This window comes from Bos javanicus, chromosome 12 (genome assembly GCF_032452875.1).
Source record: "Bos javanicus breed banteng chromosome 12, ARS-OSU_banteng_1.0, whole genome shotgun sequence".
Classification (NCBI taxonomy): Eukaryota; Metazoa; Chordata; class Mammalia; order Artiodactyla; family Bovidae; genus Bos; species Bos javanicus.
This window is the reverse complement of record NC_083879.1, coordinates 54,613,430-54,640,601: the sequence shown is the minus strand read 5'-3', so window position 1 is coordinate 54,640,601 and position 27,172 is coordinate 54,613,430. Positions and strand designations below refer to the sequence as shown.

The following is a 27,172-nucleotide window of genomic DNA, read 5'->3' as shown; positions in this document are numbered from 1 at the left end:
TATATTGCTTTCCTGAAGGAAAAAGATTTTCAAAACCATACTGCTCATTATTTAGGCAAAAAGATCCCTTAAACTCTGCAATCCTATATCCAAGGCAATCTTCTGATGGTCAGTGTAATCACTAGCAATGATTAAATACATATTAATAAATTTTGTATCATTTTAAGCTAATTCAAGAAAATAAACACTAAAGCATAGTAGGAGCTCCAAAAACACACTATCAATATAATGGCAAGCACAAAATATTTCATATTCTTCTGAAACACCAGTCCAGTCCAAGAGATTTTACCATAGGGACATCATTTTTACAAAGATAGGTGACATATACACAAAGATATCCTTTACAACATTAACACTGGAAAACACACTCTTGAAAAGATTCTAACTGTTCACTAAAGAGGAATGGGCCCTATATTAGAGTATATTGATTCCATGGAATCTCACTCAACCATTAACATAACAGAAAATACATAAAATGCTTTAAAAAATGAAAGATGGAAGCTACACAATAATTTCAATTACATTAAACACAGACTTAGAAGACTTTTTAAGAAAAAATTTAAAACAAACAGCTGTCTTAGGACAACAATAGTATTTTTTCTAATTTCCCACACTGGCTATTTTAAAGAAAGTATTCATTAACTTAATTAACTGTTATTTCTTAAACACCAAGGATGTGCTAGGTAATAGCTAGGTATTAGAAACAGTCTTGGGGTTGTGCATAATTTATCAAGTGCTAGCTTTTGTGTCAAAATTGTACTCACATAGAATTTTAAACAAGGTACAAAAAAATGAATCCTATCCACTATATTCTTATAAGATGAGACTAAGTGGCAAGCCATGTTTAAAAGTTTTATAAAGTGAATTATGTGAAATTCAAATATTTTTCATCAGTTCAGTTCAGTTCAGTCACTCAGTCATGTCCAACTCTTTACAACTCCATGAACCACTGCACGCCAGGCCTCCCTGTCCATCACCAACTCCCAGAGTCCACCCAAACCCATGTCCATTGAGTCGGTAATGCCATCCAACCATCTCATCCTCTGTCGTCCCCTTCTCCTCCTGCCCTCAATTTTTCCCAGCATCAGGGTCTTTTCCAATGAGTCAGCTCTTTGCATCAGGTGGCCAAAGTACTGGAATTTCAGCTTCAACATCAGTCCTACCAATGAACACCCAGGACTGATTTCCTTTAGGATGGACTTGTTGGATCTCCCTGCAGTACAAGGGACTCTCAAGAGTCTTCTCCAACACTACAGTTCAAAAGCATCAATTCTTCAGTGCTCAGATGTCTTCACAGTCCAACCTTCACATCCATACATGGCCAGTGGAAAACCATAGCCTTGACTAGACGGACCTTTGTTGACAAAGTAATGTCTCTGCTTTTTTAATATGCTGTCTAGGTTGGTCATAACTTTCCTTCCAAAGAGTAAGCATCTTTTAATTTCATGGCTGCCATCACCATCTGCAGTGATTTTGGAGCCCAGAAAAATAAAGTCAGCCACTGTTTCCCCATCTATTTGCCACGAAGTGATGGGACCAGATGCCATGATCTTAGTTTTCTGAATGCTGAGCTTTAAGCCAATTTTTTCACTCTCCCTTTTCACTTTCATGAGGAGGCTGTTTAGTTCTTTCTATTTTTCATAGAAATATTAAAAATGGATAATGCATTTCAGTAAATCTACTGAGTCATCACATAATCATACCTGCAACCCTACACAATAAAAATAAGAAACAGCAGAAAATTGTTTCCAAGTGTCCTGACTACCTACATTCCCCCAATGAAACTGGGTTTAAGAAATAAACTTTCAGTTAATCCAGTTGAGATTTATTTACAACTGAAGTACTCAAGTGCTAATCAGATCAGTTTTTTATCCGAATCAGGTATAGAAACTCATACTCGATGATAAGCTGCAGACAGAGGGTGCTGGAGCAGGGGGACAGAAACAGACAAATTTGAAAGATTTTTTACAAGGGTCAAAGTTAGTTTCTTTGTACAACTCTGTTTCTACTTTCCATAAAATTTTCCACAATCTTCGTAAGCTAGAGTTAAAATGGTCTCAGAAACAAGTAAAAACAGAAAACTTTTCTTTATGGGCATATTCCAATTCAGGCAGAGAATCAAATTACTTTCTAAAACAAGACACTGGAAATGACGACAGTGAGGGGTTCTAACAGTAACACTTCAGTTTTCTCTCCAAAAGGTAAAATTACTTCTATCTCAAGACACAGAGAACAAGACTTAATGACTCCTACTTTCTCTTTAGTTTTGATCCAATAGAGTGGAAGTTAGGGCAACAGAGGACGTAAGGTCCTTAACATTCTTTACTGGAGTTGGTACCCATCCCTTTCTCTAGGGGATCTTCCCAACCCAGAGATCGAACCTGGGTCTCCTGCACTGCAGGCAGATTCTTTACCATCTGAGCCACCAGGAAAGCCCTAAAGACCTTTACCATTTCCAAAGTTCCCAGGGAGACATTCTCTGAGAAAAGGAGCCACTGTCCCATGTCACCAAGAGAGTGTGTGCATGTATATACAAACGCGTACATAAACACACATGCACTAATAAAAACTCCACACCTTACAGATCTGTCCTCCTGCTCTATAATTCTCTCCTCCCAACATCAAATATCCTTACTGACTGAGTATTTTTATGCCATGGTCTTAATAGAAACTTACTTAACTCTCAGACAGAAAATGCATCAATAATAAATTTGCGGTTTACTATCTTTACTTATGTGCCCAAAACTACTTATGATGATGTTTAACTCTGTGTGTGCTGGAGGACGGGAGTGGGAGGAGGTGTGGAGACGGTTGTGACTGATGAAAGAAACCCGACCGCTCACCCATCAGACAATCTACTTGTTGGGCGCTGGCCTGTTGGTGGCAGGGTGAGAATGCTGCACATACAAACACGTTCCTCCCCGCCTTGGCCCCTCACCTCATTCCAGCTTTCCTCCATGACATAATATTTTGTGTTCTTTTCCTGAACAGAATGGGGATGAATCCAAGATTTGAAATGACACCTCTAAAGTCTAAGGCAAGAAAAAAAGGTAACAAACTCTAGTCCTGCTTGCAGCCATGGTAAAATGTAATTCCCCACTTTTTACATGACTGAAGAACAATAGCATACATACATCTCATTCCCTTTTATCGAGATAGCCACTCCTTTACCAGAACAGGAAATAACATATGCATCTATCACTGACTCAATTACTAAGACAGGGAAGATGGGGGAGAAAGGGTGCTGGAATCTTTGAGCATCATTCCCAAATTCTGGGGTGGCATGTGTTCAAAGGACAGGAAAAAAAAAAAAAAGTGAGTTGACAAACATAAGTTTGTAGGCCTGGTAAATTCTTTCTTTGTGTTTTAACCTCAGTTCAGTTCAGTTCAGGTCAATCGCTCAGTTGTGTCCAATTCTTTTCAATCCCATGGACTGCAGCACACCAGGCTTCCCTGGTCCATCACCAACTCCCAGAGCTTACTCAAACTCATGTCCATTGAGTCGGTGATGCCATCCAACCATCTCATCCTCTATCGTCCCCTTCTCCTCTTGCCTTCAATTTTTCCCAGCATCAGGGTCTTTTCAAATCAGTAAGTTCTTCACATCAGGTGGCCAAAGTACTGGAGTTTCAGCTTCAGCGTCAGTCCTTCCAATGAATATTCAGGACTGATTTCCTTTAGGATTGACTGGATGGGTCTCCTTGCTGTCCAAGGGACTCTCAAGCGTCTTCTCTAGCACCACAGTTCGAAAGAATCAATTCTTTGGCACTCAGCTTTCTTTATGGTCCAACTCTCAACATCCGTAAGTGACTACTGGAAAAACCACAGCTTTGACTAGACAGACTTTTGTTGGCAAAGTGGTATCTCTGTTCTTTAATATGCTGTCTAGGTTTATCATAGGTTTTCTTCCAAGGAGCAAGTGTCCTTTAATTTCACGGCTGCAGTCACCATCTGCAGTGATTTTGGAGCCAAAAAAAAAAATAAAGTCTCTCACTATTTCCATTGTTTCCCCATCTATTTGCCATGAAGTGATGGGACCGGATGCCATGATCTTCATTTTCTGAATGTCGAGTTTTAAGCCAACTTTTTCACTCTTTTCTTTCACTTTCATCAAGAGTCTCTTTACCTTTTCTTCATCTTCTGCCATAAGGGTGGTATCATCTGCATATCTGAGGTTATTGATATTTCTCCCAGCAATCTTGATTCCAGCTTGTGCTTCTTCCAGCCCAGCGTTTCTCATGATGTACTCTGCACGTAAGTTAAATAAGCAGGGTGACAACATACAGACTTAATGTACTCCTTTTCTGATTTGGAACCAGTCTGTTTTTCCATGTCCAGTTCTAACTGTTGCTTCTTGACCTGCATACACATGTCTCGGGGGCAGGTAAGATCTGGTATTCCCATCTCTTGAAGAATTTTCCATAGTCTGTTGTGATCCACACAGTCAAAGGCTTTGGCATTGTCAATAAAGCAGAAGTAGATGTTTTTCTGGAACTCTCTTGTTATTTCGATGATCCAACGGATGTTGGCAATTTCATCTCTGGTTCCTCTGCCTTTTCTAAATCCAGTTTGAACATCTGCAAGTTCACAGTTCATGTATTCTTGAAGCCTGGCTTGGAGAATTTTGAGCATAACTTTGCTAGCATGTGAGATGAGTGCAACTGTGCAGTAGTTTGAACATTCTTTGGCATTGCCTTTCTTTGGGATTGGAATGAAAACTGACCTTTTCCAGTCCTGTGGCCACTTCTGAGTTCTTCAAATTTGCTGGCATACTGAGCGCAGTGCTTTCACAGCATCATCTTTTAGGATTTGAAATAGCTCAACTGGAATTCCATCACCTACACTAGCTTTGTTTCTAGTGATGCTTCCTAAGGCCCAGTTGACTTCACATTTCAGGATGTCTGGCTCTGGCTCTAGGTGAGTTATCACACCATTGTGGTTATCTGGGTCAAGAAGATCTTTTTTGTATAGTTCTTCTGTGTATTCTTGCCACCTCTTCTTAATATCTCTGCTTCTGTTAGGTTCACACCATTTCTTTCCTTTATTGTGCCCATCTTTGCATGAAATGTCCCCTTGGTATCTCTAATTTTCTTGAAGAGATCTCTGGTCTTTCCCTTTCTACTGTTTTCCTCTATTTCTTTGCATTGACCACGGAGGAAGGCTTTCTTATCTCTCCTTGCTATTCTTTGGAACTCTGCATTCAAATGGGTATATCTTTCTTTTTCTCCTTTGTCTTTAGCTTCTCTTCTTTTCTCAGCTATTTGTAAGGCCTCCTTAGACAACCATTTGTAAGGCCTCCTCAGACACTAAAAAGAGATACTTCCTGTCAAAGGGCAAAGGAGAAGCCCCAGCAAGATAGTAGGAGGGGCAAAATCATGTTTAGAATCAAACCCATGCCTGCCAGAGACGCTCGGAGGGCTCAAACAAAACCTTGTCCTCACCAGAAGACCCCACAGAGACTGAGCCAGACCTGCTTTTGAGTGTTTGAGTGTCTCCTGCGGAGGTACAGGGCCAGCAGTGGCCTGCTGCAGGGGCAGGAGCTCTGGGTGTAGCAGACCTGGGTATGGCAAAACCCTTTTGGAGGAGGTTGCCATTAACCCCACCACAGAGCTGCCAGAACTTACACAGGACTGGGGAAACAGACTCTTAGAAGGCACAAACAAAACCTTATGCACACCAGGACCCAGGAGAAAGGAGCAGTAAGCCCACAAGAGACCAACCCAGACTTGCCTGTGAGTGTTTTAACCTACTGTGAGTTCACTCATAGAGTCACTGGACTGGCTGTGCTAATTTATAAAAATGAATAGAAAATAATGATTTATAATTATAATTATGGACCACAGAATCTAAACTACATAGGAAAGGAAATAAAGACACTAAAGACACTTCATTAACAGTGAAGAGGTCAACAGGGTGGGGGTAATTTGCATGAGGAAGTCAGAGGGATGGCAGGGGGAAGGGTGGGAGGGATGAGTCTTAGTGCAGGAGATGCCTGAAATCAAGTTTAGAAAATGATACATTAGTGGTAAAAAGAACACCTAGATGACCACAGTCTGAGACAGGGTGCAGGAAAAGACCAAAAGAAACAGAAATGAGGTGGGTCAAGGAATGCAGAAGGTATTATTTCACTCAGAGAGTGCCAAAACACGATGACACAAATGAGCAGCAGTACAGAAAATACTAAAAAAAAAAAAAAAAAGGACACAGAGAACTATCTTGGATATTATTCTCAAAAGGAAATGATAACACTGTCTTACTCTTTGAGATGTTTCTGCTGCTGCAGCTGCCAAGGCAGCAGCTTTGGCTTTCTCAGCTTCATCGTACGTGGGAAGAGAGGTAGCAACACTGTAAGGAGGCGGCACAGGATAAAACTCACTGTAAACTTCTGTATCTGAAGAAAAGGGTTTTAAAAAAAGATAACCATTAAAACAAACTAATGACATTTTTATAACCATAATACAATTTAACAAGTTACAGAATGCCAGAGGATGATCACTGCTATTTGTAGTCCTACATTATAAGCTGTATAACATATAAATTATTACTACATCATATTCTTGGAGTCCTGGATTTATTGAGAAAGGACTGATAAATATCATCCAGAGACTGATACACAAAACAAGAGCATCAAGAAGGAGACTCTGAAAATGTGTGCAACACAAAAGAGGTAAGAAACTCACCGTATGTGAACATACTCTGTGTGCCCACTTGCTGTGCTCAGAGAATTTATCTGCCCATCATCTCACAGTCAAAAAAAGTAAAAACAGCACGAATGATAGTTAAAAAAAAACAAAAAAACCCCACATATACACTGAAATAGCACTAGCCACCTCCTATACCACTTCTAAATACATTAACCTCAGCAACTCTGAGGTTCAGAAAAGTTAGGTGATTTGCCCAGGATCACACAATCAAGAAGTGGCAGAACCCAGAAATTTCCGGACTCCAAAAACTTTGTTCTGCTAATACATGACGTTAATTTTTCTACATGGGTCAATTTTAGCAACTCCTAAGCAAACTCAGTATTTCTCTTTGCTAAAAGATTAATGCTTTTTAACTCTTTTTTCACTCTTATCCCTTCTCCCATTTTCCCTGCATCTACCTAGCTCCTTAGGTTTTCTTTTTTTGGAAGAGTTTGTCCTTCCCCAATTTTTAAGCTATTTTTGAAATATGATCTCCAGAAGTATACTACAACAAACTATTTTTTTTAAGCTGCAACATTTATTGCCAACTTTCGTGTAAGTAAAATCATACACATAGGTTAATCAGTCGACTAGGATGTGCTAGAATTCCTGACATAAATAATAGGCAGATTCTAAAAGTAGTACATACCACAGTGTTTAACACTACTTCTGTGATTTCCTCCATTATAATGATAGCATTTTCACATATTCTATATTGTTTATAATTTTACCTATCTTTATCAGACTTTCTTGCATTTTCAACATGAAAACACACTACACTCCAGCAAAATTTTTCCTATTGTGTTTAATGTCTATAGGTTTTAAAAATAAGTATTTTTAATGCTATCAATAAGAGCTAAGGGTCTGAAGTTAGGCAATTTTTAACTTAATAACAGGAAGTGGTGAGTAGCAGCATAATACTGAATATTATCCAACAAAAGGCACAAGAGTCACAAATTCTTAGAAGAGACTTATTACTAGGATATAAAAACACTGCGCACAGTCAAGTAAACAGATTTCTTTAGTTCTGAAGACTAAAGTGGAAGTAAAACTTCAGAGAAAACAATGATTATCAAGTTTAAGGCAATAACATTAAAATTATAAACTTTTAAAACTGAAACAATGGTGGCTTCCCTGGTGGTCTAGTGGTTAAGAATCCACCTTGCACTGCAGAGGACACAAGTTCAAACCCTGGTCCAGAAAGATCCGACATGCCTCGGGCCAACTAAGCCTGTGTACCACAACTACTGAAGCCCAAGCACCCTAGAGCTTGCTCTGCAACAAGAGACGACACGACAATGAGAAGCCCACACACCGCACTGAAGAGTAGCCCCTGCTCACTGCAACTAGAGAAAACCCCCATGCAGCAATGAAGATTCAGCACAGTCAAAAATAAGATAAATAAATATTTATTTAAAAACCTGGAACACTGGCATATATTATCCAAGGTAACGAGATCCTTTACCTTAAAACTAGATATGTAGCATTGTAAAGCAATTATTCTCTAATTAAAAAAAAATATATATATGTAAGTTTTTAAAAAGTTTTAATATCCACGATAGAAAAAATACCTCTGACAATAACAGGTAAAAGTTGGGAAGAAGCATCTTTAATTTTCACTTGTCAATTTTACTTCCTATTCTTCTCTTCTTTAAGGCAGAGGTTGGTTCTCAACCACAGAATGTTAAGTCTGGGGAGTTCCAACCGTAGCCCTCCTTCTTGGAAGTTGTGTAACCTCAAGCACATCACTTAAGTCCTATGAAGTTCTACGTTCTCATCGATGAAGCTGACCCAGCAATGCTATTACTTGCTATTATGGGATAAAATAGAACAGTATTCTAGAGGACTCCATAAAAAGTGAAGCATTATATACAAATGTCACCTTTTATAACTGATGTTGCTCAGATCTATAAAAACAGTCATAAAGTGACCTACTGAAGAACATAATCTCCACAGAAAACAGGCACTGTCCATACCTAAAATATAACATTGACCAAAAAGCTAAAGAAAAATAGTATAATAGCTTTCATTAAGCAGAGACCCAAAATTATAGAATTATTCAGTTTTTACTCTCAATTAGTCAGGGATGGCCTTTTAGCACAGGTGAAAAAATTTTAAAGACCAGGAATCACAAAACAGATGGTGAGAATAACTGAACATCTAAGTACCAGGCTTCACTTGTTTCACAGTTGAAATTCACCTAACCTTTAAAAATACCATGCTACTTTATCAAAACTACTATACATCATAGAAAAATGAGAAGCTTCTCAATTCATTTTATGTTGCTTTCATAAAATTTTGCTTTCAACTTTGCTTTCCAAAAGTCTGCTTTTTCCATACCAAAAAGACAGTACATAAAGTTACAGATCACATGCAAAAAGCTGCAAAAACACTAAAATATTAATGAGTTCAAATCCAGGAAACACTGGAACATGATGACAAAAAGTCCAAGCATATAGGGATGGATTAGCTTCAAGAAGAAATATGTTAATAAAATATTTCATGACAACAAAAACTGAAGGAGAAAACCACATGATTTTATAATAAGATACCAAAAGGCTGACTCCCCAGTTTCTGGCCTGCTGGAGCCATTTACTGAAATAGGGAAGACTGTCAAAGAAGCAGGCCTGGTGGCCAAGAGGCTGAGGCTGTATATAGCTGTGGTGGTTTAAACCACAGTCTCCTCTTTGAAACACTTCCCATGAAGAGGCGGAGACTAATTCTTCAATAATCCTGAAGACAGACTAAACTGACTGACTCACTTCTAACAACCTGCACTGTGACTTTTGAGGCAACGTAACCCGTTCCATCTGGCTTTCTCTCAGAATGCTTGTTCTTAGAAGCCAGCCTGCATTCAGAGAGGAGCCCAGACCACAAGACGAGGCCACCAATAGCTGTTCTGGCCAACAGCCTCAGCTGAGGCCCCAGCTGAAGCCTGCCTCAACCAGTAAATGTGTGAATAAGGAAGCCTGCAATTGCCTCCGTCGGACAACAATCATAGGAGACTCTAGCAAAGAACTTCATCATGGAGCCAAGTTCACCCTCCAAATTCTGAGAATTGATAATAATGATTGTTATTTTACTCCATCAGGTTTGAGGTAGTCTGTTAAACAAATAGTAGCTACAACAGAGGGGCATTTAGCAAATGGACTTTCACTCATCTTCCATCACAGAATGATTAACTTAGCATTACTGGGAAAATATAAACTGTGGCCAGAGAAACAGATGAGGGTATTCTTGAGAATGACCTGAAAGGATGAGATAAACAGTAGTAAGTGGGAATCACTGCCTTGTATTCAAGAAATATTACCATGTGCAGGGGGGAAACATTATGTATACCCTTCACCTCCATTGACATATGCTAACCACATTCCCACTCACATTCATCATGAATAATACCTGGTTTTATGACTATACAAGTAAACACACACAGGTATGGGTATGTTAATACATGCATGTCCGTAGGCATTATATGTGTGCATGAATCTACAGGTATGTATATTTCTTCCAAAAGTTATATAGGTTAGTCCACTGGAAATGGATTCTAGCAAGCATAAGAAAGCTTGACAAGCTACATTTTTAAATTAATTTTTAAAACAGTGAGACACATAAGGCACAGAGTAAATTATTTTATAAACTACCTTTAGGAAAATCTGTTTTAAAAAATCATAAAACTAGAGAAGCCCATTAACAGACTTGATAATTATACAAAACCATACTGGTAAAAAATGAGTTCTTAAAAACATTACTAGTAGTTCCATACTAAGAGCAACAATACCTGAAGTTGTAGGTACTTCCACGGTAATACTACTGTAAGGGGGAGGAGAAGACTCAGTCTCATGTCCAGATGCTGAAGGAGCAGCCTGCACGGTGTGTGGTGTTGGGTTTGAAGTAGATGGCTGCTCTACAGCAGATGATTCTGAATTATCCTCTTCATTGTGAAGCTGAGAGAACAAAGGAAAACGAAAACATTAATGTGAAGCACACTTTTTTTTTATTTTTAAAGATTATTTCAGGCAAAGAATCGTTTTTCTTTTCTTTTTTAGCTAAAAACAAGCTAAAGTAGCATTTAAAAAGATGAATAAAATTTCTGAGAGACACAGTCATTAAGTTTAGAATTTTTATAATTTATAATACAAATAAAGGTCAAATTTTTAGGAATTTATAGGAAAAAAGGTAATGATAACAAACAGATTCAAGTTCGCTCAATCTGTATTAATCACTGTATACAGCAAAGAAAAGTAAAACTCCTAATACAACCACAACACCATATCTATTATACTAGTATCTTATGTAAAATGAATTAATGAAATATAATAACAATTTATAAACATTCTAAAAATGTGGAATACTCTGAGGCTTTCCTAAGTACCAAAAGAATTACTTATAAAGCAAAATAAGTCACTGTGCATATAAAACTTTGAAAAATGTTCTTCATTACAACCAATTTACACTAGATAATATACTGAGATCTTTATGGTTTAACTCATTTAATCCTCACAACAAACAAGAGACTGTTAGACTATTGTCCCCATTTGACAGGCTAAAAGAAAAAAGGAAAAAAAAAAAACACCAAACCAACCAAACCAAAACCACTCTGGACATGAAGACTTAGAGTAATCTGCCAAACATCACAATAGGTAGGAAGGCTAAACCATGAATCAAATCCAAGCAATGTGGCTGCACATCTCCTACTTTATAGTAAAAAAAAAAAAAAAAAAAAGCTTGTCAAGAGAATAAATCTGCATGCTGTGATACAATGCATTTTTAATTTCAGAACACGAAAATTATTACTCCACTTTCTATAAGCTTCACTAAACTTACTTTCTCTGTACCTTAGTGACTCCACATGTAAATTCTAAATGAAACCACAATCCTCACAGACTGTAAAGTAGTATTTGAAAATCAACTAGCATAATGCCAAACACACAAAAGGCATTTAGCAAATACTAGTTCTACTCTTCTTCTCGTTTATTTAATATATTTTATTTTATAAACTCAAAAACAGAAATTATGCAGTGCTTCAGTCTAATAAGTAGTCACTGAAGAATTTTTTAAAATATGTGAAGTAAAACAGGAGGTCAATTTACTTCATTGCTGTTTGGATATGTCTTGCAGTAAGAGATTAAACTAGCAAAACACTTTTTTAAGTTCATAAATATATTATAATTTTTAACAAATCAACCTAAAATCATCTCAAGAAGACAACCTTTTTCATAACACTGTGGAAAAATGTTGCCTGTCATTCAGCAAACAATGAAGGTTGTCCACCATCAAACTACCAACCAACACCGCCAACCACATTCACTGTACCCTGAGAGGAACTCAGGATGGTGAAAGAGAGGATACAGACCCTAGGTAGTTAAGAAGCACATGTGAAGAATAATTTCAATAAGCCCAGACTTTAACATCCTCTGCACAAAGGGCTTCCCAGGTGGCACAGTGCTGAAGAATCCACCTGCCAATGCAGGAGACACAGGAGGAACTGGTTCGATCCCTGGGTCAGGAAGATCCCCTGGAGGAAGAAATAGCAACCCACTCCAGTATTCTTGCCTGGAAAAGCTCATAGACAGAAGAGCCTGGCAGACTACAGTCCATGCAATCACAAAGAATCAGCCATAAATGAGCAACTGAGCACATGTGCACACACAGAAAAGAACAAAAATCATTCGTTTCAGATGTCTGTTTTTCGTGATTAACAGTATTCTTCTCATGTTCTACTACTCCCCTGGCCTTCCCCCAGAAAAAAACTCCTACAAATCCTGGCTTCTCCCTAACCTCTTCAGAACGGTTCCTCAGACCTACCTGAGAGGTTGTCTCCTGGGCTACAGTCCTCAGTAAGGTCCCCAAATAAAACATAACTTGCAATTTTTAGGTTATGTGTTTTTCTTCAGTCAACAGCATCAAAATTTATGTAACAAAATTCACTCACAGAAAGTGAATTCAAATAAGCACAAAGTCAACTCTGTATGAGCTTTTTCATTTATTTACTTGCAGGGCTTTTCAGAGTAGGCACTAAATGAGCAACCTCTTGACCAGCAACACTCTGCTCTAGAGTCATAAAGCATATTCTATGTTTCCCATTACAAGGCACTCAGGAGAGCTCCTGATGCATTTATTCACCTTTGACCACATTTTTAAGAGCAAAAATGTCAGATGAACAAGTCAAGGCAAACAAAGTACAGATATATACTTAGAAATAGCCTATATTTAGTAATTTAGCCTATATGAGTATATTTAGTATATGTAGAAATTAGTGTTACTAAACAAATAACTGGAGAAGGCATTGGCAACCCACTCCAGTACTTTCGCCTGGAAAATCTCATGGACGGAGGATCCTGGAAGGCTGCAGTCCATGGGGTCGCTAAGAGTCAGACATGACTGAGCAACTTCACTTTCACTTTTCACTTTCATGCATTGGAGAAGGAAATGGCAACCCACTCCAGTGTTCTTGCCTGGAGAATCCCAGGGACGGGGGAGCCTGGTGGGCTGCTGGTCTACGGGGTCGCACAGAGTCGGATACGACTGAAGCAACTTAGCAGCAGCAGCAGACTAGATCTCCTTAGAAGACACAGGAATGCCTGCTCACTCCCAAAAAAGCAATTTCCATCTGGTAACTCCTCAGGAGGTAGGTAACACTGGTTTCTCGGTCCTGAAAGGAGTCACAGTGATCCCACTACTTACCCTGTTGGACCATGTAAAGTGTCAATATGTCGTTTAGTCACTAAGTCATGTCCGACTCTTTCAAGATCCCATGGACTGTTGCCTGCCAGGCTCCTCTGTCCATGCGATTTTCCAGACAAGAATACCAGAGTGGGCTGCCATTTCTTCTCCTCCAGGGCATCTTCCCAGCCCAGTTACTTTGATGTCTTAACTTTTTGTCTCAAAAACTTACACATTTGTGCTTTTACTTTTAACAGCAATCAACTTTCTGAAAGGCTGTCTCCTGAGTTCCAATCCTCAGACTGGCTCCAAGAAGAATCTCCACTCCTTTCTCAGATGGACTACTGTTTAATATTTTCGACACCTGACTGCCTTTCCTCTAAATTCACACAAGGATTCAAATTAAGTAATATGTTTATCAAATTAGACAATGACATTTGCAGAAATTTTTCCCTAATCATGCTGTTATGCTGTTCATTGGTTCTATTTTACATTCTGTATCAACTTCCTAAACAGCAGAAAAAGAGGGGAAGAGTGGAATGGGAACCACATATACACAGTAATGAACCAGGCTCTGTGTCCCATCCACACATCACCTCAAAAGTTATCCTCCTAGCTTGTCCTATTTATGGGCCTCCTGGAAAAAAAAAAAATATGGGCAATAGCACATGAAAATTAAAGTATCTTTAACCCAGTGACCACAGTGATGAAAAGCTGTACAGGAAAACACAATTTTTTAGTCTGAAGATTATATCTGTAGCTAGTTATTATACATGTATATTAAGTATTTTTAATGATGAGGAAACTGTAAGCATTATGATCAGCTAGCTGGAGGTCTAGCCTTCCTGTGTATAAACTACTGTTTCTTTAATTGGAATTGGCATGCCTCCTATACATATTCCTTCATTCTATCTTAAGGTGATAAAACATTAAGATAATAACTGGAAAGTCTGCTTTTGAGAAGCTAGAGATCTCACTGAAAGTTTTCTAAACATACTAAGATAACAATTATGGATGTGCTATAAAATGTTGTTTAGTGAACTCTACCCAGTACCAGGGCCTGGTGGGTTAGTCAGCAGCAGGGTCTTTTATTTTTTTTCTCTAGCACAGAAACTGAATTACAGGGAAGAACTGTAAGATTGCAGGGCAGGGGGGTAAGGGGTGACTTTTTTTTTTTTTTTTTTTTTAAATTTCTAAAGCGCTAATACATTTTGTATACTGCTATATACTGACTACGTTTAGTACCAGAGGGCAAAAGCTGGAAAGAAGAGTTAGTAGTTGCAATGAGACAAACTTTAGCTCAATTTAAAATTTAAAAAATTTTTTAGTTAGTACCTTTTAATTTTTAGAATACTCGCTTTTCTGTGGGGCAACAAATCCTTTCAGGCAGATTTTGAATGACTATCTGGCAAGACTGTTGTATAACTAGGATGACCACACAGCTGTTTTCCCCAGGACACTTTATGCCTGTTGCGCCAGTGCCCCACTCATTTTAGACTTTTCTTCACTTCTTTCATTCTCAAAAAAATAGCACGGTCAGTCAACCAACATCTAATGGGATTCTTGTCCTTCCTACAAAAGTAGGAGATGATAAGAGTTTCTTTTAACCCTAAGTAAGGTAACAGGACTCTAGGGAAAAAACTCTGGTAATCTCTGTCAGTCAATGTTGCCTTATCCAACACCTGACTTAGAGAAGCAAACAGATAAGGGTTACAATAAAATCAATCTGTAGCTGTAGAGTCAAGCTACTGAGTTTAGTCACCCAAGAAGAAAGTAAGCTGCTGTTTCTATACTCCTAGGGGTAAGATAATAGCCGGTGCTAAGAAATTTCTACAAACAACCCAAGTGTTAAAACCAGTAGCTCAGAAAACAGTCACACAAGACACTGATGCTTAGCAAATGGAACTAGATTTTTGTACCAATAAAAGTGAATTTCAGCAGTCTTCCTCATGCACACATGCACCATTAAACAAATTAACAGAATCTTCTTAATTTTAGGTTTATTTCCCCACCAAATTTTTCCCACTAAACTTCTGCAGTGTCTGCATACCTTTCCGTTAATGAGAGAGAACCTACAATAAAGCAGTGATCAGGAAATGATGCAAATTATTAGAAAAGAGTGCATAAGCAACAAGTAAATATTAATGGGAAAATAAGCAATGGCACCCCACTCCACTACTCTTGCCTGGAAAATCCCATGGATGGAGGAGCCTGGTGGGTTGTAGTCCATGGGGTTGCTAAGTGTCGGATACGACTGAGCGACTTCACTTTCACTTCTCACTTTCATGCATTGGAGAAAGAAATGGCAACCCACTCCAGTGTTCTTGCCTAGAGAATCCCAGGGACGGTGGAGCCTGGTGGGCTTCTGTCTATGGGGTTGCACAGAGTCGGACACCACTGAAGCGACTTAGCAGCAGCAGCATGCCTAATTTTTAGCTTCTTCTTTTGAAAATACAGAAGTTTGGTTGCAGTTTTATATTTCATAATATAATACAGGCATATTTCTGCTGGTCAAAACCTTTCTTGCTCATATGAGAGAATATCATTTCTGCTGGTCAAAACCTTTCTTGCTCATATGAGAGAATATCATTATTTCATGGTGCTCCACAAGTAACACCATGGGCTTCAGAGTCTCCTTGACCTGAAGGAGTCTGCAAAACAAACGCTTAAAGCCAAGAATCAACAGATATTTTATCAAGACACAATTGTCTTTTAAATAAACAGGACTTTTATTTTATTTGTAAACCACTACTGTCTGCTCATGATCTGTCAACTGAAAGAAAGGTATAAAAAATTATGTAAAGTATAACTGAATTTTTTAAATAAGAAGAAACACAACATCGCAAGTCAACTGTATATCAACAAAATATTTTTAAAAGCTATTTCCGACAAACTTCCCCTCCCCCTAAAGAAGAGAAAAAGATTATCTGTATAATATATATAGGCAATCAAGATTTCTGGAAAGATACAGAAGAAACTACAAAGAGCTGCAGGCAGGGAAGAGATTTCATCATCCTCTACTATTTGACTTTTCACCCTAAACATAAATTAATTTGAATTTTTAAATTTTAGTAAGTAAAACCAAAATGCAAAAATCCTCTAATTTCTGGTTTGGCATGTCTCAGAAGCAACAACATTAAAGTAAACACGATATCCTAGGATAAAAAAAGCTTTTTCCACATAAAATACCATCACAATATTGTAACAGTTCCCCTTTGAGTTTCTGTATGTACAATCTTCTGTAGAAAATGACACAATCTGAAACTGTAACCACAAAAAAATATATGTGAAGAACAAATGAGCAACTGTATCTGTTTTTTGAAAAGAAAAAAGAGGGAGAGGCATAATTAACAGCAACAGAGTGATTAAAGAATACAAGACTAGTTTTATATGGTCACACTGGACAGTTCTGGGCTGCTGACCTAAATATCCACTCATTAAATTCACTTCTTAAAATTAAGCATAATCACATACTACAAAGGGGTTCTACATTAGTCACTCAGTTGTGTCCAACTCTGTGACCCTACAGCCTGCCAGGCTCCTCTGTCCATTGGATTTTTTTTCAGTCAAGAATACTGGACTAGATTGCCATTTTCCTCCTCCAGGGGATCTTCCCGACCCAGGGATCCAACCAGCATCTCCTGTGTCTCCTGAATTGCAGGCAGATTCCTGACCTGCTGAGCCATCAGCAAAGGCCAAAAAGGGGCTCTAGGCTCTGTTAAATAACACACATACTGCACTGCCTAGTTGACTTTTACATACAGTTCAGATCTTAGCTTAAAATCAAGTTCTCAAGAAAATCTTTCCTATCTCTCAAAAGTAGATGAGGACTCTAACACAATTTTTTAGGCCAGTTTTTTCACTCTCCTCTTTTACCTTCATCAAGAGGTTCTTTAGTCCTCTTCACTTTCTGCCATTAGGGTGATGTCATCTGTACATCTGAAGTTACTGGTATTTCTCCCGGCAATCTTGATTCCAGCTTGTGATTAAAAAAACTAAGATTATGGGATCCAGTCCTATCACTTCATGGCAAATAGATGGGGGAAAACTGGAAACAGTGACAGACTTCATTTTCTTGGGCTCCAAAATCACTGCAGATGGTGACTGAAGCCATGAAATTAAAAGACACTTGCTTCTTGGAAGAAAAGCTATGATAAAACTAGACAGCATATTAAAGAATAGAGACATCACTTTGCTGACAAAGGTCAGTATAGTCAAAGCTGTGGTTTTTCCAGTAGTCATTTATGGATGCAAGAGATGGACCATAAAGAAGGCTGAGCACTGAAGAGCTGATGCTTCTGAACTGTGCTGGAGAAGACTCTTAAGAATCCCTTGGACTGCAAGATCAAACCAGTCAATCTTAAAGGAAATCAGTCCTAAATGTTCATTGGAAGGACTGATACTGAAGCTGAAGCTCCAAAGCTTTGGCCTCCCTTTGGCCATGTGAAGAGCCAACTCACTGGAAAAGACCCTGATGCTGGGAAATACTGAAGGCAGGAGGAGAAGGGGATGACAGAGGATGAGATGGTTACATGGCATCACAGACTCAATGGACATGAGTTTGAGCAAACTCTGGGAGATGGTGAAGGACAAGGAAGTCTGCCATGCTGCAGTCCATGAGGTCGCAGAGCTGGACATGATTTCCGACTGAACAACAACAAAACAACACAATGTTAAAGCATCCTGTTCTTCTCAGCTCTTATCACAATAGAAAGTATTTATGTAATCATTCACTTACAATCTCTTTTCCCAGCTAAAGTAAGAGCTCTACAAAACTGAATGTTATGTCTGTCTTGTTGAACACTATGAAAATAAGCTCCAAAGTATTTGGAATCAGCCTTGATTAAAAGGAAAAGAAAATGCAATGTAAGTCACTCAGCACAATAGTATAAAATGGAAAGACTGGAGAAATAACCTTGCTATAACCCAAGTACTCTGAAGTCTCTGAGAGAGTGAAGTCACTCAGTCTTGTCCAACTCTTTGCAACCCCATAGACTGCAGCCTGCCAGGCTCCTCTTCCCATAGCATTTTCCAGGCAAGAATACTGGAGTGGGTTGTCATTTCCTTCTCCAGGGGATTTTCCAGACCCAGGAATTGAACCCAGGTCTCCCACACTGCAGGCAGACTCTTTACCATCTGAGCCACCAGGGAAGCTGAGATCCAGGCTGCAATTGCAGGCTCAGGAACCGATCCTGAAGTCTCTAACAGCTAGTTATTGCATTAGAAAGTTAAAGGAGAAAGAGTATATTCACATCCCAAAGACCTCCAACGAACAAAGAAACCAAACAGATGGGATAAAGATCTTACATAAATTTCTATTTTTAAAAGAATTTAGGCTCCCGTTAAATTCCTTTTTATATGCCAAAACTGCAACCTAAATACACTAGATTCTAAGATTATTCTCTTTGAATACAAAATTCTCTATATACTACACTCATTAGTCGTGTTCATAATCCTTTAATTAATGGGTCTGTAGCCTGCCAGGCTCTTCAGTCCATGGAATTCTCCAGGCAAGAATATTGGAGAGGGTCGTCATTCCCTTCTCCAGGGAATCTTCGCAACCCAGGGATAGATCCCTGGTTTCCAGCATTGCAGGCAGATTCTTCACCATCTGAGCCACCAGGGAAGTTCAAATTACAAGTACCTGACCTTATTCTTAAATGCTTATGTCAACAGAAAGATAGTTTTCTCAAGTTCTATTTGGCTTTCTCAGACCTTACCTAAGAAAACACGTATTTACAAATCTGCCCTACAATTATGCCTCTTTAGCAACAAATAGATATGATCTTAACACAGATTGCTGCTGCTACAGCTAAGTCTCTTCAGTCGTGTCCGACTCTGTGTGACCCCATAGACGGCAGCCCACCAGGCTCCCCGTCCCTGGGATTCTCCAGGCAAGAACACTGGAGTGCGTTGCCATTTCCTCCTCCAATGCATGAAAGTGAAAAGTGAAAGTGAAGTCGCTCAGTCGTGTCCGACTCTTAGCGACCCCATGGACTGCAGCCCACCAGGCTCCTCCGTCCATGGGATTTTCCAGGCAAGAGTACTGAAGTGGGGTGCCATTGCCTTCTCTGTAACACAGATTACCAACAGATTATCATAGATCAAGGGGGAAAAAGAGAGAAAAGACAAAAAGAAAGGAGGAAAAAATCTGTGTACCAACTGGACTGGCAGCTTCTCATACTTTGTTACATCTAAAGTTGTCTGTCTATATAGCACTGCTGCCTCTCAGCCTCCATGTACCTTCTCAGTCTCCCCATAATCTCTCAATCTAGCTCACATTAACTCAGCATGAAAAGACCATAAATGTCTATATATTTCATCACAGGAAGATGGTAGTTTCAGCCCTGCCTGCCATGGTTTTGTACCAAAATATGTGTTATATAACATAAAATATGTTTAAGTTTACTTAAAAAAAAAAAAAAAAACCTCATTTTCCAAATCTGGTCACTAACTTGGGTTTTTGTCTCTCTACAATGCAAGCAGCATTTTGAGGTATACTTATTAATGACTATGCTGTAGTCTTAAGCAATTAGGTTATCTATGGCAGACATGGGACTGTCCCCCTAAAATCCTGTCCATCACTCTTTCATTACAGATACCTTACAATACCTTGGGTGAGGCTGAAGCCACCATATTCCAAGACTATACCCTGACACTCTATATCAGTCAGGGTACAGCAACTCCTTTGGCACAGCAACTGTTTCCCAACCAACCTCGCCCTCCTCCTGGGCAGGGTGCCTGGGTCAAAGGTGGGCAATAAAATAAGCAAAGATTATCCACTTAGAGAACATAGAAAACTGCTGTGGAAATAATAATACAGAGCAATTTCAGGATTTACGATTCCCTTAAGTAGTTTGAGAACCGTAATTTAGAAACCCCAAAGGAGAAAGTACTGCTACACATTTTTTATAAGCAAAAGAAATTTTTAATGATGATCTTTAAACTTACAAAACTATTCAAATTCTGAGCTTTCAAAATAGCTTCATGCTTCGATTTTTACAAGCTAACATACCAGTATTTGTAAAGAAATGAATGTGGCCTGCCATTCCAGTTCTACAAGGATCAAGCCATTAGCTACTGCGGTGGCCCAAGGGCCGCGCACTCTGAGGGGAATTCAGGATGGTGAAAGATGGGGAACTTTCTGTGCTTTGGATGTATAGCCCTTAGACAGTGAAGATACTCATCTAAGAAAACATTTCAAATGATCTCAGATTCTTACGTATTCCTATCCACAGAAAAGTACTAAAATCACTCACTTCAGATGTCTGATTTTGTGATGAACAGTAGTAATCTTTTTATGCTTCACTGTAGGGTTTTCCCAGCAAATAAAGCTTATATACATTCTGGTTCCTCCCTTACCCTCTCCTCTTTGAGGAGTTTCTCTAAGCTGAGGGGCCCTCTCTCAGGCTACAGTCCTCAGTAAGGTCCCCAAACTCACAACATGTACATTGTGCATGTTTATTTCGGTCAACATATCCTATCCAGCGTCAGCAATGATCAGTATAGTGACAATGGCAGCATGCAATGAAAGGTTCCCTTCTGTTTACATAATCAAATTAAATAAGAACATTTCCATAGATTCTCCAAAGAGTTACTTATTTGCATGTGCCAAAGTAAGCCAGCAAATGCAGTACCAGGTCAAGTACAAGCAACCAAACTGGCTAAGGAGCATACTTCATAATAAAGAATTAAATCTCAGATATTAAAGTGTGTGTGTGTGTGTATGTTAGCCGCTCAGTCATGTCTGAATCTTTGCAACCCCATGGACTGTAGCCCACCAGGATTCTCTATCCATGGAATTCTCTAGGCAAGAATACTGGAGTGGGCTGCCATGCTCTTCTCCAGGGGATCTCCCCACTCCAGGGACTGAACCCAGGTCTCCCACATTGCAGGCGGATTCTTTACAGCTTGAGCTACCTGGAAAGCCACATTAAAGTATAGCAATATTGAAGAATCCTTGCAGCACTATTTATTGACTTTTTATACTCTTTTAATTTTAGTGAAATCCTACAGAACCTAACAACTCTGTGGAAAGAAACCTTTATCTAGAATTCAGCAGTTCTTTAAGGATTTCTTTCCTTGCCATTAAAGTCAAACAAAATTATTTTGTACTCTCCTTTTAAAAAACAATAGTATGATCTCTTTCTTATTATATTATTCCTGTCTATAAGCACAAATGGAAAGACGTCCACCAAATGTCAACTTAAGGTATTTTTGGCTAGTAAGATTTGGGTGCCTAACTTGCTTCTTTTTCTGTACTTATACTGCCTGTATTTTTAAAAATAGTTATGTATCCCTTTTTATGAAAATAAAAAAATTATTATAAAAACATACTTTAGCCCAGTGATTGGGAAAAGTTTTAAGACTATAAGACTACATCCAAAGAAACTAATCAGAAACAATATTTCTTCATAAAGCTGTTCAACACAGTATTATAATAATGGAAAACTATAAACATACTATTTATCCAAAGAATAAACACTGTTATCAACATAATAGAATACAGCCATTTAAGATGGTGCTTCCAAAGGGGCTTCCCAGGAGGTGCAGTGGTAAAGAACCCGGCTGCCAACACCGGCGACACAAGAGACCCGGGTTCAATCCCTGGGTCAGGAAGATCCCCTGAAGGAGGAAATGGCAACCCGTGCCACTATTCTTGCCTGGAAAATCTCATGAGGCTACAAAGAATCAGACAGGACTGAGAGGCCAAAGGATACTTGATGAAACGGGAAATGTTCATGATACAGTGTTAAAGAATTAACAAGACTGTGTGTGTGTGTAAATCATATATTATTCATCTTATTTGAAGTAAGATGAAATGTTAGCAGTTTCAAAATGACTGTTAACAGACAAATGGCTAGCATGGGTGCTTGCAAACTATTCTCTTGGTTTTTTTTTTTTAACTTTTCTGTATTTTTTCTAAATTCTCTAGAACAGAGATCAAAGAAAGTACGAAACAATTTTTTTTTGTTCTTAATGTAGGACAGCATGTGATACGTTAAAAAGGTTTCCACCTACACTTTAAAGAAACAAGTTTCTACAAGTCAGAAAACTGACATTTGTAAAACTTCTCAATAATACTAAAAAGAAAATCACCACAGACTTTGCATCCACTAAGTAAACTTTTATAATTATTACCCCATTACTGTATTTACAAGAAAGTCACATACATAAACCCAGATACTATGATGTTTGTTATTGTCCATCAACCAGTTAACAGTACTACACATAAAGCAGTATCAGCATGTATCCATTTGAATGTGATGATATTCTATTTTTTTCTTTATTTAATTGGAAGCTAATTACTTTACAGTATTGTAGTGGTTTTTGTCATACATTGACATGAATCATCCATGGGTTTACATGTGTTCCTCATCCTGAGCCTCCCTCCCATTTCCCTCCCGATCCCATAAATGTGATGATATTCTAAAGAAACCCATTCTAGAGGTCAAAGTGATTCATGAAGCTTTTTCTTTGTCTCTTTCCCACTTACTGCTATTTGCTATTGCTAAGTCACTTCAGTCGTGTCTGACTCTGTGTGACCCCATAGACGGCCCACCAGGCTCCCCCGTCCCTGGGATTCTCCAGGCAAGAACACTGGAGTGGCTTGCCATTTCCTTCTCCAATGCATGAAAGGGAAAAGTGAAAGTGAAGTCGCTCAGTCGTGTCTGACCCTCAACGACCCCATGGACTGCAGCCTTCCAGGCTCCTCTGTCCATGGGATTTTCCAGGCAAGAGTACTGGAGTGGGATGCCATTGCCTTCTCCTCTTTCCCACCTATGACAAGTGTATTCTCCAGGGTGCTCTCTGGCTTTAAATAGTTGTTAATCACGTATGTATTTGTCTACATAATCTGTGTGTATGTGTTAGTTGCTCAGTCGTGTCCAACTCTATATGACCCTATGGACTTTAGTCTACCAGGTTCCTCTGTCCATGGTATTCTCCAGGCAAGAACACTGGAGTGGGTTTCCATTATCTTCTCCCGGGGAGCTTCCCAACCCAGGGATCAAACCCTGGTCTCCCATGCTGCAGGTAGACTCTTTACCATCTGAGCCACCACAGTAATACTATCTACTCCTCAGAGCTTCAGTGAGGATGGCACTAGCACTGTCAGCAGCACAACACCAACGTTCCCACTGCTTTATTCTATGGCCTAGCTGAAAAAAAAACTAAAACTCCACAAACTTTCCACCAATGACTCTGAGAAAATGCTCATTAAGCACCCAGCATACCAGCAGTAAACTACTGTGGCAACAATGGTTGTGTCAGTCACTGCTCTTCCACTGCAGCCCTACATATGAAGTGTAGACGGTGCTTCCCCCATCCAAACTGAACTGCAGAAATCAGGTATGTTCACATCATCTAACCGCTGATGGCAGGAAAGCGCAAAAAGGATGGGGACTTGTCACAAGGACATAGGAACAGATGGTCAACTCTAAGATCATCTGAGTCTCACAACGATGGTAGTGTGAGTATAATTAACCAAGTTAAAATCCATGAATTTGTACTAACTGAGATGAATAAGTAAACTGGAGGCTACAAATGTTCTTCCTAACAGAATTCTACAGAATAAATGCAGAAGAAACAACAGAATTCAGAAATCACCGTTTGACAACCATCACTGTAAATCTTTCAATAATAACAACCAGGGAGTTCTAAAAATCAATGCATCAAAGTATAATTAAAGGTCCTTTGTAGGGTAGACTATAAAATACTTCACATGAATCTTTCCAAAACATTAATCTAATCCGTAACAAAGAAGATTAAAGAACTGTTCCAGATTAAGGGAGACCAAAAGACACAATAACTAAGAACAACAGCTGATCAGGGACTAAGATCCCAATCTAAAAATAAGTTGCTGGGTTTTTTTCCACAATAAAAGACATTAATAGGGAAGCTGGTAAAATATATTTATAGATTACAGTACCACATTCATGTCACTGACTTTGATAACTGCACATTAGCTTGTAAAAGAATGTCTTTTTTTTTTTTTTTTAAGAAAACATACACTGAAATATTTAGACGTAAACAGATAACATATCTGGCATTTACTTTCAAGTGTTTCAGAAAAATATAGCATGTGTGTATATATACACATATATACAAACAAAATATCACAAGGCATATGTAATATCAACATTTGAGGAAATTATATGAATGGTATACAGGAATCCTTTGTACTAATTTCCCATACTTATAAGTCTAAAATTATTTTAAAATAAAGTTAAAAGTCAAAATGCAATAGGACAAGAAAACAGAAAAAATACATTCCATAAACAGATTAATTTAAAACTCTACAATCCCAGCTTCTAATTTCCACTCTATCACTAGAAACCTATATGATCATTAAAATGATTAAAAATCATTAAAATGATCATATGGTCACTTTTCAAAATGATTTCTCCACATTTCATCAAAACCCTATTTTCCCTGAATGGCATTACATCTCTCCAAAGCCTCTCAAGCAAGAATGTTAATCCTCACCCCACTCCCCCTTATCTGGAAACAAGAAGACAAAGAAAATGTTCTTGGATATAGCCAATACAAGATCAAGCATCTTTCCTGAAGTTCACAATTCCACACAGTCCTCCAGACTTCTTTCTCTAATCCTGTTCTTATATAAAATTCCACAGGGAGTTAAACTTACAAGCCAGCCCCCTACACCTCCAATACCGTCTCCTCTACCTTAATTCCTACTACAACATAAGATGTATGCACGTTTAAGTTCGTCACTCAGTCACGTTCAACTCTTTGCGACCCCATGGACTGTAGCCCACCAAAATCCTCTGTCCGTGGAATTCTCCAGGCAAGAATACTGGAGAGGGTTGTCATTCCCTTCTCTAGGGGATCTTCACGACCCAGGGGTTGAATCCAGGTCTCCTGCATTGTAGACAGATTCTTTCCTGTCTGAGCCATCAGCTAAACCAACTTAACACTTGAGCTATGAAACAGGAAGTAATAATATTCAAAGTTGCGTGGTCTAGTAACTCCATCAGTTCTCTACTTCCCTGACCTAATGATCATCTAAAATGCTTCTACTAGAAAATACTAGATTTCTACATCTTAATTACTGGTCACAACCTCCTGACCTTTACCTTTTTCACTCCCTTACTTCCACTAAGTTTCTTCCTTGGGCCCTCCACTCACCGTCACCTGGTTTCACTCTCTATCCTACGTGTGGCAGCCTGGACTATAAAGTGGAAAACTCGAATGACACTCACCCTCAATTTCCTAGCTCCCCTATCCTCTGCCACATCTACCCCACTGAGACTCAATTTGAAGTGAGTCTGTCTACTATCTTCAGGTAGGAGGGAAGCAAATCCCATAACTGTATAGATGGGTACCGTAAAAATTTAGTTTCCAATTCCAGCAAGGCCGTCAGAACTAGTCATCACCATGGCAGGTGTTTCAGCTCACCACTCTTCTAGCCCCCACTTCCAACCATGGAACTCTTGGTCAAAATTTTTGCTTCCTACTTCACAAAGGAAAACAGGATTTCAAGCAAAAACTCCTTCAATTTCTCTCCCATGTAGCTCTAAATTTAGCACATGGCTTCCGTTTATATGCTTTACTCCTAAATGTGAGATTACCACAGAGAAAAGATCCTGTCTCCCAAAGGATTGGTTTGTTTTTTTTTTACATTATGTCTCTTCTTCCTTTTCTCCACTAACTTCTTTCTCTCTGCCCACATGTATATTCTATTCACACCATACTTAGGAAAAAAACCTGTTCCCAGCTAAAATTTAAATTTCTATCTCATGCTTTTTGAGCTACTTCCATCTTATACTTCTTTTCCTTTAGTGACAAACATCCTATAAGAAAAACAAAATTTGGTGCACTTCTAATTCTCATTTCCTCCTGAATCCATTACCATCTGGCTTTTGCTCAAATAGTTCTTGCTAAGAACAATGACCTTCTTCCTAATTGTTAGGTCCAAAAACCCACTCATTCTATCAAAAATCTTGAATACAACTGTCCCTGGATAACCTGGTATTCCAGGATCCTCACTCCCATGGTGCAGATACTCAAATCCTACATAAAATGGCACAATAAGAGTCCAGCCTCCGTATCTGAGGATTTCAGAACCAAAGAACACGGAGGGGGTACTATGTGCATTCAACACAGTTGAGTGTAGTTCTAATTGGTTCTTCTTTGACAGGAGATCAGCCCTGGGATTTCTTTGGAAGGAATGATGCTAAAGCTGAAACTCCAGTACTTTGGCCACCTCATGCGAAGAGTTGACTCATTGGAAAAGACTCTGATGCTGGGAGGGATTGGGGGCAGGAGGAGAAGGGGACAACAGAGGATGAGATGGCTGGATGGCATCACTGACTCGATGGACGTGAGTCTCAGTGAACTCCAGGAGCTGGTGATGGACATGGAGGCCTGGCGTGCTGAGATTCATGGGGTCACAAAGAGTCGGACATGACTGAGCGACTGAACTGAACTGAACTGAACTGGCTTCTAGAGAAGTATTTCCTCTGGTTTTCCTCCTATCTTTGACTATTCACTGCTTCTTTTCTAAGGGTCTTTATTTTTCTTCTGCCAACTTTAAAGAGTCTTAGCAAAAATTGAATCCAGAGCCGTGGATACTGCCTATTACACACTGAGGAAGATAGTCTGATGGGAAAAAAATCTAAATTTAAGATATAGATTTACGACCTCCTGTATAATCCTGATTGGGTTTTTTAGACTTGCCTTCTTTCTGTGATTCATTCATTTTCATTCAGTTATTAGTCACTCAACCAATAGTTACTAAATGCCTACTACAGTATGTCTGAGATACTAAACTGGATGTAGGAAATATGTGCAAATCCCAACCC

General features: G+C 38.9%; 1 protein-coding gene and 1 long non-coding RNA gene across 2 annotated transcripts in view; both read right to left on the bottom strand.

Moving 5' to 3' along the window:
• Positions 1-27,172, bottom strand: part of NDFIP2 (Nedd4 family interacting protein 2) — a 71,383-nt gene that overhangs the window by 24,381 nt on the left and 19,830 nt on the right. The window contains exons 2-3 of the mRNA XM_061435187.1: positions 10,462-10,627; positions 6,258-6,391 (exon numbers count right to left, since the gene is read on the bottom strand). Coding sequence (XP_061291171.1) covers positions 6,258-6,391; positions 10,462-10,627 — 300 coding nt within the window. The remainder of the gene's footprint in view (positions 1-6,257; positions 6,392-10,461; positions 10,628-27,172) is intronic.
• Positions 14,123-17,216, bottom strand: LOC133258503 (uncharacterized). The gene is made up of 2 exons (XR_009740053.1): positions 15,909-17,216; positions 14,123-15,864 (listed from the first exon to the last, which is right to left on the bottom strand). It is a non-coding gene; the product is annotated as an uncharacterized LOC133258503 (long non-coding RNA).